Source organism: Drosophila rhopaloa, unplaced genomic scaffold (genome assembly GCF_018152115.1).
Source record: "Drosophila rhopaloa isolate 14029-0021.01 unplaced genomic scaffold, ASM1815211v1 contig_151, whole genome shotgun sequence".
Lineage (NCBI taxonomy): Eukaryota > Metazoa > Arthropoda > Insecta > Diptera > Drosophilidae > Drosophila > Drosophila rhopaloa.
Genome location: NW_025335030.1, coordinates 583,672 through 601,821, shown reverse-complemented (window position 1 = coordinate 601,821; position 18,150 = coordinate 583,672). Strand labels below are relative to the sequence as shown.

The 18,150-nt window shown below is 42.9% G+C and overlaps 1 protein-coding gene across 1 annotated transcript; it reads right to left on the bottom strand.

Moving 5' to 3' along the window:
* Window positions 1-411: 411 nt before the first annotated feature.
* On the bottom strand, window positions 412-1,184 carry LOC123037172. The gene is made up of 2 exons (XM_044456796.1): window positions 855-1,184; window positions 412-792 (listed from the first exon to the last, which is right to left on the bottom strand). Exons 1-2 carry the CDS (start codon window positions 1,182-1,184, stop codon window positions 412-414), a joined length of 711 nt encoding a protein of 236 aa, XP_044312731.1.
* Between the last annotated feature and the right edge of the window lie 16,966 nt (window positions 1,185-18,150).

Below are 18,150 nucleotides of genomic sequence, written 5' to 3'. Positions count from 1 at the left end.
GACATGTTTTACCCACTTGTTCTCTTAAAATATAATCCATTGCTTATTGGAATATTCTAGGAGCGTTTGTCAAAACGAAAGGCATTTGTAAAAAAATCGAAACGAAAATAATTAATTATTAATAATTGAGAATGCCGAAAAGTGAAAAGACTTGGCTTGGCTGCTGCAAAATTTGGGGGAACGAGCAAACGCAAGACTGGCCGATTCGATCTTCAAAATTCCACTACTTTATTGTGCCCAGCAGAGCAGTTTTGTGAGAGCCTTTGCAGGCCCGCTGAATCTGATCTTAGCATTGGCGCTGAGCATAACGCTGTTGGGCTCTCTTAAGCTGTTACTTATGTCTATCTTAACATAAACTTCATAATTAGCGTTCTGCGCTTCAACATTCTGGCCACCTTGAAGGACCTGCCTTCAATATATTGGGAGTGCAGCCAGCTTCTGAATAGGACGCTTAAATACGCCTGTTGCGGTCTTGATTTCGGCCACTTGAATTTTGCCATCGGCCCCGGCCACCACGCTGAAGACCCTACCGGTAATCCAACGCTGGGGTGGAGTGTTGTCCTCGTGGATGATTACCAAGGCTCCGACCTCCAGATTGGGCGATGTAGTTTGCCACTTGGTTTTGCGCTGAAGGCTGTGGACATATTCCTTGGACCACGCCTGCCAGAACCGCTGTCTGAGTTGCCACCTCTTTGAGAACCTCAAACCTCTGTTCGGTGCGTCTAGCTCTAATCCTTGCGGCAGCGAACAAAGGGCCTGCCCGATTAGCAGGTGCCCTCGTTGGGATCGGTGCTGGTTGGAGTTAGAGGCCGAGAATTGAGCACGGCCTCGGTGTCCGCCAGATAAGCCCTGACCTCGGCTTCGGTTAGGGACGCGTCTGCGACTTGACGCACGAGAATTTCCTTCGCTGACTTCACGGCCGCCTCCCACAAACCGCCGAAGTGCGGTGCTCGTGGTGGGATGAACCTCCACTCGATGCCCTTCTCGAAGGCCCTCTGAAGACTTCTCAGCTCGTTCCTGGCTCCCACGAAGTTCGTCGCGTTGTCGGAATGTACTCGATGCGGTACGCCACGTCTTGCGATGAAGCTTTTAAGGGCCAAAAGAAAAGAGTCAGTCGACAAATTTGTAACGAGTTCCAGGTGAACAGCCTTGGAAGCAAAACAGACAAATACAGCAATATACATCTTAATGGGGGGCCAAACAAATCTACGCCACAAATATGAAATGGCCTTACGGATTCGAACCTATCCGCAGGCAGATTTCAATGGATGCATTTTCGAACCATCCAATAGGTGCATGCAAGAGTCTACCTCCCATCCGAATTAGCGAAAATCTTCTACCAGCTCCAGAAAACTTTTGTATGAAGGGCGTCATGATCTGCAAACTTGGTTGTAAAACATGTCCTTTTTTAATTTTCTTGTACTCTTTTATAAAGACATTTTTTTGGATGATTTCCATCAGTTTAAAAAATAATAGTTGTAACTCTCTAGCAGTCAGACTTACTGATCTTCCTCGTGATTTAGCTAGGTTTAGAAATCTGTAAACGTATCCAAGAATTCTAATGAGTTTGGGAAACGATGAGATACGAGTAATGAATTCAAACGGAGTTGATAGCTCGACGGCTGTACACACTTGCGCAGATCTTTTTAACTCTGAGTTTTTTAATTCGGAAGGTATAGAAAAATGCGAGTTTTCTGGCCATGATAACTCATTTTTATACAGAAATTTCGGACCTTTGTAGTATGCACATATTTTGAATACCCACTGTACCGAAAGTACTTAAAGGGTACGCACTGTAACACTTTGTTGCAGTGTTTACATATTTCAAAGTCCCGATCATAAACCCTAAGTGGCCGAAATATGAACCGATCGCTATGGCTTAGCCCGCACACAGAAAGTGCTAGCGTCGGCATAATTGTAACGAACGGACAGCATATGCATACCCCTCGCGCCTCCACTTGAGAGCGCATAGCAATGTATATAAGTATATTCCTTTATACATAAGTATATAGGTACATAGCCGTCTCTCTGCCGCCGCCTGCGAGCAGCGCAGCTTCGAGACTTAGCCTTAATTAGACTTAAAGAATATTGTAAAAGAGCAGAGACACTTCGATCGTTGGAGCGGCACCATTGCTGCTCCAACTAAATCAAAGAGACCCAAAATAAAACTCAAGACAAATATAATCTAAATACAAACAAGACTATTCATTGAACTTGGAAATCATGGAGCAAATTGGAACTACAGAATAATTATATTTCATGGCGACCGTGACTAGAGTCACAAGGAGCAGCGTATCGGGAAGATTGTGGCAATAATACAAGGAGGATATACAAAAAAAAACACGTCTGAGTGAGTAGAGTGTGCGTGATGGTACGTGGAGGTCAGAAAAATAAAATTAACAAAAGAATAGCCCGCATAAAGTGGCTGCTATTTGCTCAATCAACACCGCCCGCATGGACGACGGCGCAAAAACTTTATAATGAGCTTGAATTTTTAAGGGAAACCCTCCAAAATAGAGTACCACAAGGCACAACTCCCTCAGCAAACCAAATATAAATTATAAATCAAAAACTAATATCGAAACCAAATATTCCCAAGCCACTGCCGAAGCGACCACAAGTCTGCCCGACCGACTGCCCCGGACCTCTCAACTCTGCGGCATGCAATTCCGCATGCATGAAGCCGAAGACCAGTGCGAAGACCAGCACCGGTACCGCCTGAGCCCATAGGTCCAGGACAGCAGCAGCAGATATCAAGCGTGGGAGGCACGACCGCCACCTGCGCCTTCGAAGGAGTGTCAGCGTAGCCAAACCGGCGACGACCAGCTGACGTAGAAGGAAGAAAGAGAAACCAACCAAGCTGGAAAAGAAATTTTTTTTTTACCCATGCACTGCGTTGCATAATTTTTTTGATGCATATTTTTTTTATATAATATAATATTTTGTAAAATTGTGCGGAACTTTTTCTGCCCGATTAGACGTGTAGCCCGTAAAGCTATGCAAAAAACTAGGTAGGAAATTTGTTAATCTAAATGCGCAGTAATGCGATAAGTAAATTTTCAATAGAAGATCATAATAATTTTAATAAAAAACTTTATACACATAAAATAAAAGTATATGCAAAACCCACCAAAATGACTTTGGACATAAAAACAGTGGATTCCACTGCCAATGTCATCAACAAGGTAGAATCTAGCAACATCGATCTATATTGGGTACATATACTCTTGATAATCATTGTTGTTATCATGTGCGCCACTTTCTTTTACAAAATTTACAAGCTGCATAATAATTGTCTGAAAAAAAGGTATATGAGCCGGGGAAATGACCTGGATAAAATATAAGCAGCCAAATAAATAAATAAAAATAAAAAAATAAAAAAACAGCACAAACAACAGTGATTACACATAAATATATTTTATAAATGTTAACACCTAAAATCTAAGAAAATGAAATAACAAAAAAAATAAATATAAAAATATTTCAATATATTCTTCTTACAAAGTATGGCTAAACTAAAGGCATGGAATGGAACAAATTGTACGGGGAATTATCAAACATTAAAACTAATTTTGACAGATCATACAAGTCACTAACCCAGAATAGACCTATCCAAAAGAACACGGTTAGGAAGCATGTTGAAATATTAGTAGGGTGCTATAATGAAGCGCGAATGCTAATACATGATCACAGGGGAAGATTAAATCAAGATCATTGGTCACAGGTATCGAAACTTTTGATACGACTACGATCTTATTTAATATTTGTTAAACAAAAGTTCAGTTTAGAAATATCGGTACCAACCGTTCTAAACACTTCAATAGCAGTTGACACTGCATCTGATCCGGAATCAACAGAAACGAACGAATCGGAGTCAGAAGAGCTTCCCGAAGTAAACCTCAAAATAGAAGATAAAGATTTGAATAATCTTACTATTCCGGCGGTATACACTGATCTGGACAATTCAACAGATTCAGATACTTCGAGTGTAATAGAAAACAAAATAAGTAACTCTTTCACAATGGCACAATCAAATATTGATTTTATTAATACAGCATCCAAGCTTATACCAGTTTTTGATGGTAAGGCTGAAAATTTAACAAGCTTCATTGATGCTTTACAAATAATAGAATCAATAAAAGGCGAGCACGAAGAATTAACTGTTTCCATAATTAAAACAAAGCTAAAAGGTGTCGCCAGAAATCTAATCGGTAATGAAACAACAAATACTGAAGTGATTTCCAGACTAAGAGGCAACGTCAAAGGCGAAACTGTAGAAGTATTATCAGCAAAGCTGATGAACCTACAGCAGCGCAATAAAACTGCTAACCAATACACACAAGAAATTGAGCAGATAACAAAAGCCTTAGAAGGTGCATATATAACAGATGGTTTACTTTTAGAGCTAGCCAGAAGTTATTCCAATCGATAAGGTAAAACTTATCATGCAAGCTGGCACCTTTAGTACTATGAACGATGCCGTTTACAAATTCGTCAATAGTTGCACTGAAGCAACTGGACAGTCAAAAACCGTCCTATATTTCAAGAACTATCCACAGCGCGGCTCAAATCGCGGACGTGAAAATTATAGAGGTAATTTTCGTGGTAATCACAATAACTACAACAACAATTACCAAAATAACAATGAAGGACGAGGCAAGTATAGAGGAAACTATAGAGGTGGTGGTAGCTCGAACCGAGGCCGCAATGGCAATAACCAAAGCAATGTCAGAATTACCCAAAATACTAACCAAAACACATCGGAAAACTCCCAAAGCCCTTTAAATACTCAACAATAAAAGAAGTCAGAGTTCACACCATTAATCTCAGCCATAATATATTCGTTTCATTTTTCAATGTAGCTAAGAAAAGAACTTATCTTTTTAATAGACACATTTCCATTTTAAAAGAAACTTCGGATAACTTCCAAAACATCCAAGATGATTACATCATAGACATATAAGGCATAAGTCAAGAAATAACCAAATCCCAAGGTTTAGTTTCTATGGAGATACAGACAACTAAATACATAATTCCACCCGATTTTCATATCGCAAATTCACATTTCCCTATTCCATGCGATGGAATATTAGGCATCGACTTTATTAAAAAATACAACTGTCAATTAGACTTCAAGCCTGAAGATTGGCTTATAATTAGACCCAATAATTTAAAATTTCCAATTAATGTACCAATAGCTCATAGTTCTGGCAATAATTCAATACTTCCGCCAGCAAGATCCCAAGTTATTCGGAAAATTGAACTTAATTCAAAAGAAGACAGTGTATTAATTCCAAATCAGGAAATTCAGCATGGTATTTACGTTGCAAATACCATAACAACTCCAATAATGCCTTCATAAGACTAATAAACACAACAAATACCGACCAAGTAGTCAGTACAGATAACCTAACATATGAATCACTTTCGAACTACGATGTAGTCAACACAAATCCAGACAATAGAAAAAAATCCGTACTATCACAACTTTCTAAAAACTTCCCTCCACAGTTCAAGTCACAGCTTTCTAGCTTATGCACCCAGTATAGCGATATATTCGGATTGGAAACCGAATCAATAACCACAAATAATTTTTATAAACAGAAACTGAGATTAAAAGATGATGAACCAGTCTATATAAAGAACTATCGAAGCCCACATAGTCAGGTGAACGAAATACAAAAGCAAGTAGGAAAATTAATCTCTGACGGGATTGTCGAACCGTCAGTATCCGAATATAATAGCCCATTGTTACTTGTTCCTAAGAAATCATCCCCCGAGTCAAATGTAAAGAAATGGCGATTAGTAATTGACTACCGCCAGATTAATAAAAAATTACTATCTGATAAATTCCCATTACCTAGAATTAATGATATTTTAGATAAACTAGGTCGAGCAAAATACTTTTCATGTCTTGACTTAATGTCAGGATTCCATCAAATTGAACTAGAAAAAGGTTCAAAAGATATAACGTCTTTTTCAACGAGCAACGGCTCATATCGCTTCACGCGATTACCCTTCGGATTATAAATAGCTCCTAATTCGTTTCAGAGAATGATGACTATTGCGTTCTCTGGTCTAGAACCTTCTCAAGCATTCCTTTATATGGATGACTTAATAGTAATTGATGTTTTTGAGAAATGTAGGAAATACAACCTAAAGTTACATCCAGAAAAATGTTCATTTTTTATGCATGAAGTGACTTTTCTAGGTCATAAATGCACTGATAAAGGAATACTTCCAGATGACAAGAAATACGATGTCATTCCGCACGTCGCGGACAGTGCTGGACGTTTCGTAGCATTCTGTAACTATTATAGACGTTTTATAAAAAATTTCGCCGATTATTCACGGCACATAACAAGATTATGTAAAAAGAATGTTCCTTTTAAATGGACGGATGAGTGTGAAAATGCATTTCAATACTTAAAAACAAAACTTATGGAACCTACCTTGCTTCAATATCCAGATTTCACTAAAGAATTCTGTATAATAACAGATGCAAGTAAGCAAGCATGTGGAGCGGTTTTAACTTAAAACCATAATGGTCTCCAACTTCCCATTGCATACGCATCAAGAGCATTTACAAAAGGTGAAAGTAACAAATGTACTACTGAGCAGGAATTAGCTGCAATTCATTGGGCGATATTACATTTCAGACCATATATATATGGAAAACATTTCTTAATAAAAACAGACCATAGACCTTTAACATACCTTTTCTCAATGATCAATCCCAGTTCTAAACTGACACGTATGAGACTTGAACTAGAAGAATACGACTTTACAGTCGAATATTTAAAGGGAAAAGATAATTATGTAGCTGATGCGTTATCAAGGATAACCATCAAAGATCTACAAAATATAACTGGAAATATATTGAAAGTCACTACTAGATATCAAAGTAGACAAAAATTCCGCGCGGAAAATCAAGAACAAGAATTGCCTATGCAATCTCTAAATAAAGCTTCTAAGCCCAACGTATACGACGTCATAAACAATGATGAAGTACGTAAGGTAATGACCTTGCAGATAAAAAATACGTTATGTTTATTTAAACAAGGCAGAAAAATTACTGCAAGATATGATGTTAGCGATTTATATACTAATGGAGTTATTGACTTAGATCAATTTTTCCAAAGGCTTGAAATGCAAGCCGGTATACATAAAATCAGCCAACTCAAAGTGGCACCGTGGGAAAATATCTTTGAACATACTTCAATAGATAATTTCAAATTAATGGGCAATAAAATCTTGAAAACATTAAGAGTAGCGCTACTCAACCCGGTGACCCAAATAACAAATTTAAAAGAAAAAGAAGCAATTTTGTCTACATTTTATGATGATCCAATTCAAGGAGGTCATACTTGCATATCAAAAACTTTGGCCAAAGTAAAAAGACACTATTACTGGAAAAGTATGTCTAAAGATATAACTGAGTACGTAAGAAAATTTCAAAAATGCCAGAAAGCCAAAATAACTAAACACACAAAGACCCCTTTAACAATTACAGACACAACAATAAATGCTTTCGACAGAGTGATAGTGGACACTATTGGTCCACTACCAAAATCAGAAAATCGCAATGAGTATGCAGTCACTTTAATATGTGATTTAACTAAGTATTTAGTTGCCATACCTGTTCCGAATAAAAATGCTAATACTGTCGCTAAAGCAATATTTGAATCTTTTATCCTGAAGTACGGTCCAATGAAGACGTTCATTACGGACATGGGAACAGAATATAAGAATTCAATTATAGACGATTTGTGCAAATATTTAAATATTGAAAATATTACATCCACAGCACACCACCACCAGACAGTTGGAACAATAGAAAGAAGTCATAGAACTTTCAATGAGTACATACGATCTTACATATCGGTTGATAAAACTGATTGGGACGTATGGCTTCAATATTTTGTCTTTTGTTTCAACACGACCCCCTCTATGGCACATACTTATTGTCCATATGAGCTAGTATTCGGTAAAACAAGTAATTTACCGAAACATTTTAATAGCATAGATAGAGTTGAAGCACTATATAATATAGATGACTATGCTAAGGAGAGTAAGTATAGATTAGAAGTAGCCTATAAAAGAGCTAGGGTTATGTTAGAAGCAAATAAGAATAGACTACTATACGATCATAAAGTAACGGATATATATATATCAGTAGGTGACCAAGTTTTATTAAAAAACGAGACAGGTCATAAGTTAGATCCTAAATATACAGGTCCGTATATAGTAACGGAAATAGGAGATAGAGATAACATAGTAATAACAAATAATAAACATAAGAAACAAACAGTTCATAAGGATAGATTAAAAATCTTTATTTCATAAATTGCACTTAGTATGGCTATACAAAGACACACATACATACATAGATAAATAAATAAACATATTCTTTTAATATTTTCATTTTCTTTGATTCTAATAACATAATACAAAACAAAGGTGTATAAATTAGAAATTTTTATTATAAAAATAACTTTATTATATTACTTTATTTTTCAAAAGGAGGGAGATGTAGTATCCACATATATTGAATACCCACTGTACCGAAAGTACTTAAAGGGTAACACTTTGTTGCAGTGTTTACATATTTCAAAGTCCCGATCATAAACCCTAAGTGGCCGAAATATGAACCGATCGCTATGGCTTAGCCCGCACACAGAAAGTGCATAATTGTAATGAACGGAGAGCATATGCATACCCCTCGCGCCTCCACTTGGGAGCGCATAGCAATGTATATAAGTACATTCCTTTATACATAAGTATATAGGTACATAGCCGTCACTCTGCCGCCGCCTGCGAGCAGCGCAGCTACGAGACTTAGCCTTATTAGACTTAAAGAATATTGTAAAAGAGCAGAGACACTTCGATCGTTGGAGCGGCACCATTGCTGCTCCAACTAAACCAAATAGACCCAAAATAAAACTCATGACAAATATAATCTAAATACAAACAAGACTATTCATTGAACTTGGAAATCATGGAGCAAATTGGAACTACAGAATAATTATATTTCACCTTCGAACCAGATGGACTCAGTCAATTCACCTACATCGCAGCCACGGAACGCAATGTCTGCTGGATTAAACTGCGAAGAGACATGTCGCCAGGATATATTTTCTGATAGCTCTTGAATTGTGGCTACCCTGTTTGAAACAAAAACTGCAAGTGACGAAGGTTGAGACTTTATCCAATGTAAGGTTATTTCTGAGTCTGTCCAGAAATAAACACTCTCGATTTCACATTTGTCAATTTGTCAAGAACTTGTTTGACGTAGCACCAAAATTGTGCCAAAAGTGTGGCGGCGCATAATTCAAGCCTTGATATGGTTTTCGTTTTTAGTGGAGCGACTCTCGATTTTGCTGCTAGCAATCGACAATGAACCTGACCGTTTTCGATTGCTCGAATGTAAATGCAACATCCGTAAGATTGGCTGGATGCATCTGCGAAACCGTGAACTTTAACGGCTGAGCACCCACTGGCAAACGTGTACCTAGGAATAGTGACTGCGTGAAGATTAAGTAGATTCTTCTTTAACCTTTCCCAACCCGTATGTAACGACATCGGAATGTATTCATCCCATTCCAGTTGAAGTTGCCAAATGCTTTGAAGAAGAATTTTAGATGTAATTCCAAAGGGGCACAGCGATCCCAAGGGATCAAAAAGCCGCGCGCTTACTGAAAGAATTGTACGTTTTGTGGGAGTCAATTTTGTAAAGCTCTCATCTAAATGAAATCGAAATGTGTCTGTGTGTGGCATCCACCGCATACCCAAGGCTTTGGTCGAATCGGTATCATTGAAATTTAGGGATTTTTCAGTGTTGTTCCCTTTTTCTAGTTGTGGATGGTTTGAAAATCATTTAGACAGCTGGAAACCGCCACTATTGAGAATTTCTGTCACTTGATTACACATCACGTTCAAGGTGTCAATATCATCGGCTCCAGTAAGCATGTCATCCACATAAAAGTCGTTGCAAATTATGTATGAACCAATTTCATGCTTATCCCTATTACGCACTCCAAGTTCTTGTAAGCTACGGATGGCTAAAAATGGAGCTGAAGACGTTAAAGCGAATCGTTTTCAACGAAATCTAACAAGTGATAATAACAGTTCCCTCTGAATAGTGGGCCCCACCATTAAAATGTCATTTAATGACTGCGCTGAAGTTGTCTTTGCAGACGCATCAAACACGACTCGAAGTATGGTTGAGGTACTATCAGGCCTCAAAACGCATTGATGTGGTATGAAGTAGTGCGGTCCTGGTGGAATCTTATTGCATGTTGGAGACATATGACCCAGCTCCAAATATTCTTTCATAAAAGCGATGTACATTTCTCGAAGTGAGCTGTCTTTTAGGCTTCTACGCTCTAACGATAAAAATCTACGTTTAGCGACATCGAACGAGGATCCAAGCACGAGCGGATCAGATTTAAAAGGTAAACGGACTAAAAAACGACCACAATTAGAATTGGCTACGTTTTTCACGAAGTGATCCTCGCAGGCAATTTGTTCTGGTGAAAATTTAGCAAGTGCTTTATTTTCTGGGACGGTATTGTGACGAACCCGCCTAGGAGGCGTGTACGCCACAATGATTCCTTTTTACGTTTATAATAGTTTTAAGAGGAATTACATGGAGTACAATAAATATTAAGTTATATCTAAGTTCAAATCCCAGGGTGGCAACGCTAACCGATATTTAGCCGAGGCGCATTTAATACTAGAAAAGTAAGGAGCTAAGATACCAGTAGTAGGAAAATACTAGAAATCCCGAATGCGGGAACAAGGAGAAAAGGGCACGCGATCACACCATAACCTGGAGCGGGGCCTCTAGGCTCTTCTCTCGGGATCGCGAAACGAGGCAGACGTGTGATCGGCACACGGCTCATGCGAAACTTCGAGGCTCCACGTGCAAGCCGCAAGTGTATTCGCAAGTAGGTCAAACGGGACGCCCGACGCGACCTTTCGCAGTTCTCCCTTCGCGAGTGTTCCGCGGGTTTAATTTGGCCAAGCGCCACGCTGCCAATCGTGGGTGACATTGAAGAGGTTAGTACAAATAGGTCCTGATACGCTCAGAACGGTGTAGCGGACTCGGGTGAGAAAAATCCCAATAAAGTTTTACGGTCGTGTAATCATATCTCCCGATCTTGTGTTTTCATTTCGTAGTTAAAAGTGAACCTAACCTAACCTAACCTCATTCCCAGAGCTACTTCGGGCCCGAACGTGGACATACTTCCCGTTCGCCACTGTAGCCGTAGTTTTTGCTCCGAGTAGTACCATCGGACCCGAACGCGGACCCCTTCCCGTTCGATCCGGTAGTTTCCCCATCCCCCTTGCGTAGTTTGGGATTTGTGCGTGGACACCCGTCCCGCCGGATCCATTTCTCGGTAGTTTCCCCACTCCCTCGCGTAGTTTGGGATTTGTGCGTGGACCCCCGTCCCGCCGGATCTGTTCCCCGGTAGTTTCCCCATCCCCCTTGCGTAGTTTGGGATTTGTGCGTGGACACCCGTCCCGCCGGATCCATTGCTCGGTAGTTTCCCCACTCCCTCGCGTAGTTTGGGATTTGTGCGTGGACACCCGTCCCGCCGGATCCATTTCTCGGTAGTTTCCTCACTCCCCTGCGTAGTTTGGGATTTGAGCGTGGACACCCGTCCCGCCGGATCTATTAACCTAGTGTCTGGTCTACGTAGTAGTTTGGAGACTGGCACGTGGACACCCGTCCCGGCCGGTCAGACAAGTCGAATCCCTCTGTCCTTTTACTATCCGGCCCCGCCCCTCGCAAAGTATCTTCCCGGCTCGGCCTCGCCCGAAGGTCCAGGCCGGTGGATTTTCCGCCCTTGACGCGAGATCCAAGACTTCCACTCGCAAAGTATCTTCCCGGCTCGGCCTCGCCCGAAGGTCCAGGCCGGTGGATTTTCCGCCCTTGACGCGAGATCCAGGACTTAAACACTCGCTAAGTATTCTCCCGGCTCGGCCTCGCCCGAAGGTCCAGCCCGGTGGATTTTTCGCCCTTGACGCGAGATCCAGGACTTCAACGACCACCCAGTATTCTTCCGGCTCGGCCTCGCCCGAAGGTCCAGCCCGGTGGATTTTTCGCCCTTGACGCGAAACACAAGACAAGGATTCCACGCGTCCACGTTTCCGTCGACACGGACAAGAACCTCCGGTGCAGACTCCCCATTAAAATCATCTGTTCACCTGTAGAACGGAACTCTCTAGTCCGGTGTTTCGGTGATTTACAAATTTCTTGTAAAGGACTCTTGGATCCGACTGAGATCTGTACCCCGGCCGAGAAAACATCCTTACAAGTGGCGCCCGAGCAGGGACGCCGGGACTAGCTAGAGATTTATACAAGTGGCCTAAAGACCCACTGTGAAAAGGGTAGAGCCGGGGAGCCGAGACGAAACGACCAGAGGAATAGAAGGATATAAGAAGGAAACCGCCCAGGAAAATAAGACGATGAGTACTCCTAAGGAACCCGAGGGTGAGTACGAAGAAGATAATTATATCAAGAACCCTGGTGTAGGAGTCCGCTGGATATATGCACGCCGAAGAGACGAACTCAACTCCCTTGCCGTTGAGTTCGGCTTCAAAGCGGATGGCACCGTCGAAGAGGCCAGGAAGGCGTTTGCCAACTTGGTCAGCGCAGGGTCCTTCCCACAACGCGTGTGGAGCCGGCTAGCTCAGCTGCAGGAGCAGTACAGCAGTCGGACCCCGAGCCCCGTTCCCACCGGAAAGAACGACGAGATGGAGCAATTCGCAGAGTCCCTCCGAATCCCCATCATCTCCGACGCTGCGCCGCTCGAGGTTCCCGCTCGTCATAGAGGAGTACATCCCGGAACGGCACACGGTGCCCGGATGCCGCTCAAAGATGTTCGCTTGGCCACTGGCCTGCAGGGGCAGGAGGTGCGGAGTAATACGACTCCCACTCAGCAATTGCTTCCTGAGAAGATACACAAGTGGAACCTACGGTTCGATGGTAGCTCGGATCCGCTAACATTCATCGCTGTACTCGAGGAGAAGATGACGACGTATAGGATAAATCCGGAAGAGATCCCCCGGGCTATGTCCGAAATCTTCGAGGGTCCGGCGGCACGGTGGTTCCGTACTAGCCATCTGCAGTCTGCCTCTTGGGGAACTTTCCGGAGGGAATTCCTGGAGTTCTTCCTACCTCCGCGATATTTCGAACGATTAGAGGACGAGATTCGGACTCACCTGCAGAGAAGAGGAGAGCCTTTCAAAACATACCTGATCGAGCTTAGGACGAAGATGCAGCAGGCCGGGTACCGAGAAGAGGAAGAGTTGTACCGCGCTTATGAAAACATGGCTCCAGAGTACCGGCTATACATCAAGCGTAGTGAATTCGGGACGTTGAAGCAGCTAACCCACATGGCTACTGAGTACGAATGTGTCAAACAACTCGAGTCGACTCGAGACGGGACCACAGGAAGGACGGACAGGGATCGCGAGGGACCGCAACCTCGGCGTTCACCGAACCCCTTTCGGAACTTGGAGAGTACTACACAGGCAGGACACGTGACTCACCGGATGATCGGGCAAGAAACCTCACGAGTGGACGTGCAGCGTGCCTGCGGCCGTTGTGGTGAGAACGGACATTTCCGTCGCGACTGTCCCAACCCACGTCGTGACTTTTGTTGGGATTGTGGCCGGGTGGGAGTGCTAACTATAGAGTGCTGCCGTCGAAATGCCTCGGGAAATGGAGGACGTCCCCGCCGGAATCCGGGTACGGCAGAGACGAACGAAACAACGGCCCGACCCCAACAAAACCCCCGTTAAGGATACACGGTGGACTAATCACAGCAGCGATAGAAGTCGGAGGAAGGTGGGAAGACGCCACCGTTGATACGGGGGCATCGAGGAGTTTCGCCAGTGAAAGTTTTACAAAGCTGGTTGCCCGCGCAGACGAGGTCCGTGAAGTTGTCACCAGAATAGCGTTGGCCGATCGGTCATGTCTGGATGTGACAAAATTGTGGCGCACCCCGGTCACGTTGGCGGGTACCACAGTTCTCTTACCCATGTTGGTGATGCCCACCATGTTGGACCGGGTGATACTTGGGATGGATTTCCTCAAAGCAGCCGGGACGCTCGTGCGATGTGGGCAGGCCACCCTCGAATTGCGATCTGAACCCCAAGCAAGAGGGGATCCTTTGTTACAACCAGTGCTCATACCTCCGAGGGACGATCGAGAAAGAGCGGTACACTCTGACAAGTTTAGGGTCCAATTGGGGACTGCCAGACAAGGAGGAACAGAGGTTCTTAGCCCTACGCCTACGTGGAACGCGGCCACGACAAAAGACACTGGGAAAACTGCTAGGACGGAGGCGGAGGACCACGACAAAGGACGACGGATTGCGCCATTGAGTCCGAGGCAACAAGGCTTCCTCGAACAAGAGTTAGCTTTGTTCGAGAGTCTCCAGGGAGTGTCTCAGATCGCAGAGCATCGCATCGTCATGCGCGACGATAAGCCCTTAAAGCAAAGGTATTATCCCAGGAACCCCGCGATGCAACACGTCATCGATACCCAAGTAGACGAACTGCTCCGTGCAGGAGCTATCGAGCCTTCCAGGAGCCCACTTAGCGCACCGATCGTGCGACAGCCCTGTGAGGTATTTCAAGGCGCTATCGAGCTCAAGGACCACTGCGAATGGATCAGGAAGATGAAAGACAAGGTACGCGACGAGCCTGAGAAGTTCTCTGACTACATGATGGAGAACGGTCAGCTCTATAGGAACATGGGTTACCGAGCAGACGACGAGGACTACTTCCCGTGGAAACTCTGTCTACCCACTTCCTGTAGAGCCCGCGTCTTATACGAATGTCATGATTCCCCAACCGCAGGACACTTGGGTGTCCGAAAGACGATCACCCGCCTGTCGCAAAGATATTTCTGGCCCGGCATGTACCGCGATGCAAAACAACACGTTCGGCACTGCGAGTCGTGCCAGAAATTTAAGACCGTTCAGACCAAAGCAGCAGGGAAAATGCTTACCCGTGTCGTAAGCGAACCCTTCGACATTCTCTGCGCTGACTTTGTAGGTCCGCTGCCCCGATCGAAACAAGGGAACTCGATGCTTCTCGTTTTCCATGACGTGTTCTCCAAATGGGTAGAGTTGATCCCACTCCGGAAAGCCACCGCTGCGGCAGTCCAGAAAGCGTTTAGGGAACGTATACTCGGGCGAGTGGGCACTCCCCGGAAGTTCGTGTGCGACAACGGAACCCAATTCACAAGTCGGGCCCTAAAAGACTACTTTGCTAAGCTCGGCGTGGAAGTCCAGTACGCGGCTCCGTATTGTCCGCAGGAGAATCCCACCGAGAGGACCAATCGCACGGTGAAGACGCTGATTTCTCAGCTGTCGGAAGGAGACCAGAGTACGTGGGATAATATGTTGCCGGAGATTTCCCTCGCTATCAATAGTAGTGTACCGGACTCGACTGGGTATACTCCCGCATTTCTCACTCAGGGACGGGAGCTACGCTTGCCTGCGATGCTGTATGACGAACTCACCCCTGGATCAGCGGTCGCGCATACAGGTCCTGAAGACAAGGCGTCACACCTCCAAGGGATCTTCGACATCGTGCGGTCGAACCTGCAACGAGCATCTCTGGACTATAACCTTAGGAGGCGCGAATGGAGACCAACGCTCGGGAGCCAAGTATGGCTGCGACAACATCCCTTATCAAAAGCGACCGAGGGATTCGCCGCCAAACTCGCTCCTAAGTATGACGGTCCCTACACCGTCGCGAAGTTCACATCGCCGAACTTGGTACGTTTGCAGCGCCCAGGAGACCGTCGGCGGCGGATCGCCAACATATCTTTTTTCGCGCGGAGTCCCACGGCCCACTTACCCGCCCAACCGACCGAGGGGCGCAGCCGTGTATCGTACGGCACGATTCGCGATAGGATAGACGCGAGATAGGAAAATAAAGGTAAAGGTCCGGGGAAAAAAGTAATAGTTAGATCAATCTTGTGCCAATGAAGCAAGTATTAATCGTTTTAGGAGCGGCAGAGAGTCAAGATTTGATATTACAGGAAAAAGTCTATTATAGTCAGAACATAATACTCTGAAAGGCTCATGCAAGGCATAGTTAGATCTACAATGATTTAAAATTAGGGAATATAATTTCTAGTTAATCTACTTGGCACAGAAAAGTTTAGCCGACTTAACAAGTCGGGGCAGTCAATATCACCATGTATAAGGTTATAAATAAAGATAGTACCAAGCATCGTTCTACGGTTGGCTAGGGATGGTAAATTAATCAAAAGAAGTCTACTAGAATAAGAAGGTAAGATAAGATTTGCATCCCAGTTTAGGCGCCGTAAAGCAAAAAGAAGGAAGTTTTTTTGTACAGATTCAATACGACCAATATGTATTCCATATTGTGGACTCCAGACGGGAGACCCATACTCCAGAATCGGACGGACTAGCGAAATAAATAAAGTTTTAGTCAAATAAGGATCATCGAATTCTTTTGACCACCTTTTAATAAATCCAAGCACACCTCTGGCTTTATTAACCATGGACGAAATGTGATTAGAAAATTTTAGTTTAGGGTCCAAGAGAACGCCAAGATCGTTTACAAGAGTTATTCTATCCAAAGAGCTGCCACTTAACGTGTAAGTCGCGTATATCGGATTGGCCCGATAAAAAATCATCAGCTTGCACTTGGAGCCGTTTAAATTTAGTAAATTATCTCGGCACCAGTTTTGAAAATTATCTAGATCGGATTGCAAGTCTAAATGGCCGGAAATGTCCTTATACTGCAGGCACAACTTAACATCATCTGCGTACATAAGTACGCGAGAATGACTTATAATTGAGGGAAGATCGTTAATAAATAATGTAAAAAGTAACGGACCCAGATGGCTCCCTTGTGGGACACCGGAGGTAACACGGAGAATTTCAGAAATTGAATTTTTAAAAAGGACCCTTTGTGACCTGCCATTTAGATAACTTGAAATCCATTTAAGCAGATCAACTGGAAAACTTAAAAAAAGGTCAAGTTTATGAATAAGAAGTAAGTGATTTACAGAGTCAAATGCTTTACTAAAGTCAGTGTAAATGACATCTGTTTGAAAACTACTATTGAAGCCTTTTATCACAAATGTAGTGAGCTCTAGAAGGTTTGTAATTGTGGATCTACGTTTAATAAATCCGTGTTGACACGAAGAAATAATTGATCTGCAAAAGTGCTGCAAATGAGGAGTAATAATTTTTTCAAAAAGCTTAGGAATAGCTGACAACTTAGAAATACCTCTGTAGTTACTGGCTTCTAACTTGTTACCTTTTTTGAAAAGAGGAATAACAAATGATTCCTTCCAAATATTTGGGAATTGGGACGTTTCTAGAGATAAGGTAAACAACTTGTGAAGAGGTTTGCACAGGGCCTTAGCGCAATACCTAAGCACGCACCCAGGAATACCATCGGGCCCTGGCGAATAAACAGGCTTAATACGAAGAAGATCCAAAAGAAGAGAGCTTTCTGTTAAAGTGGGACAGAATATGAGGTTTGACTTGGGCATGGTGTAAGAATAAGGCTGAGATGAATAATCTAAAGTAGAGTAAGTCGTTTGAAAAAATTGGGCAAATATATCGGCTATTGCCTGATCTGTGGTTCCCGTCATGTTTTCGAACGACAGCGAGGAAGGAAAAGAATTAGATTTACGCTTGGTGTTAACAAAATTATAAAACTGTTTCGGGTCCTGAGAGAACTGGACCTTACAACAGTTTAAGTAACTATTATAACACTGAGCATTAAGCACGGTAAATCTTGACCGAGCACTTAGATATCTAGTAAAAACAGATTGAGAACCGGTATTTTTATATTTCCTAAAAAGTCTGGACTTTACATTTCTTAAGTGTGTCAACTCTTTGCTAAACCAAGGTGATTTATTGGAAGTTGACGGATAGTACCACGGAACACAGGAATTAAAAAATGAGTTTATTGCAGTATAAAAAACATTAACTGCATCGGACATATTATTGCATAAGTAAAGATCAGACCAATTAAAGCCAGAAATAAAATTATTAAGCCTCAGAAAGTCTGCCTTGCGAAAACAATGTATTCGTTTGGATTTTTCTGATTTTTCTTCTATAACTCTACCCGTATCAAATG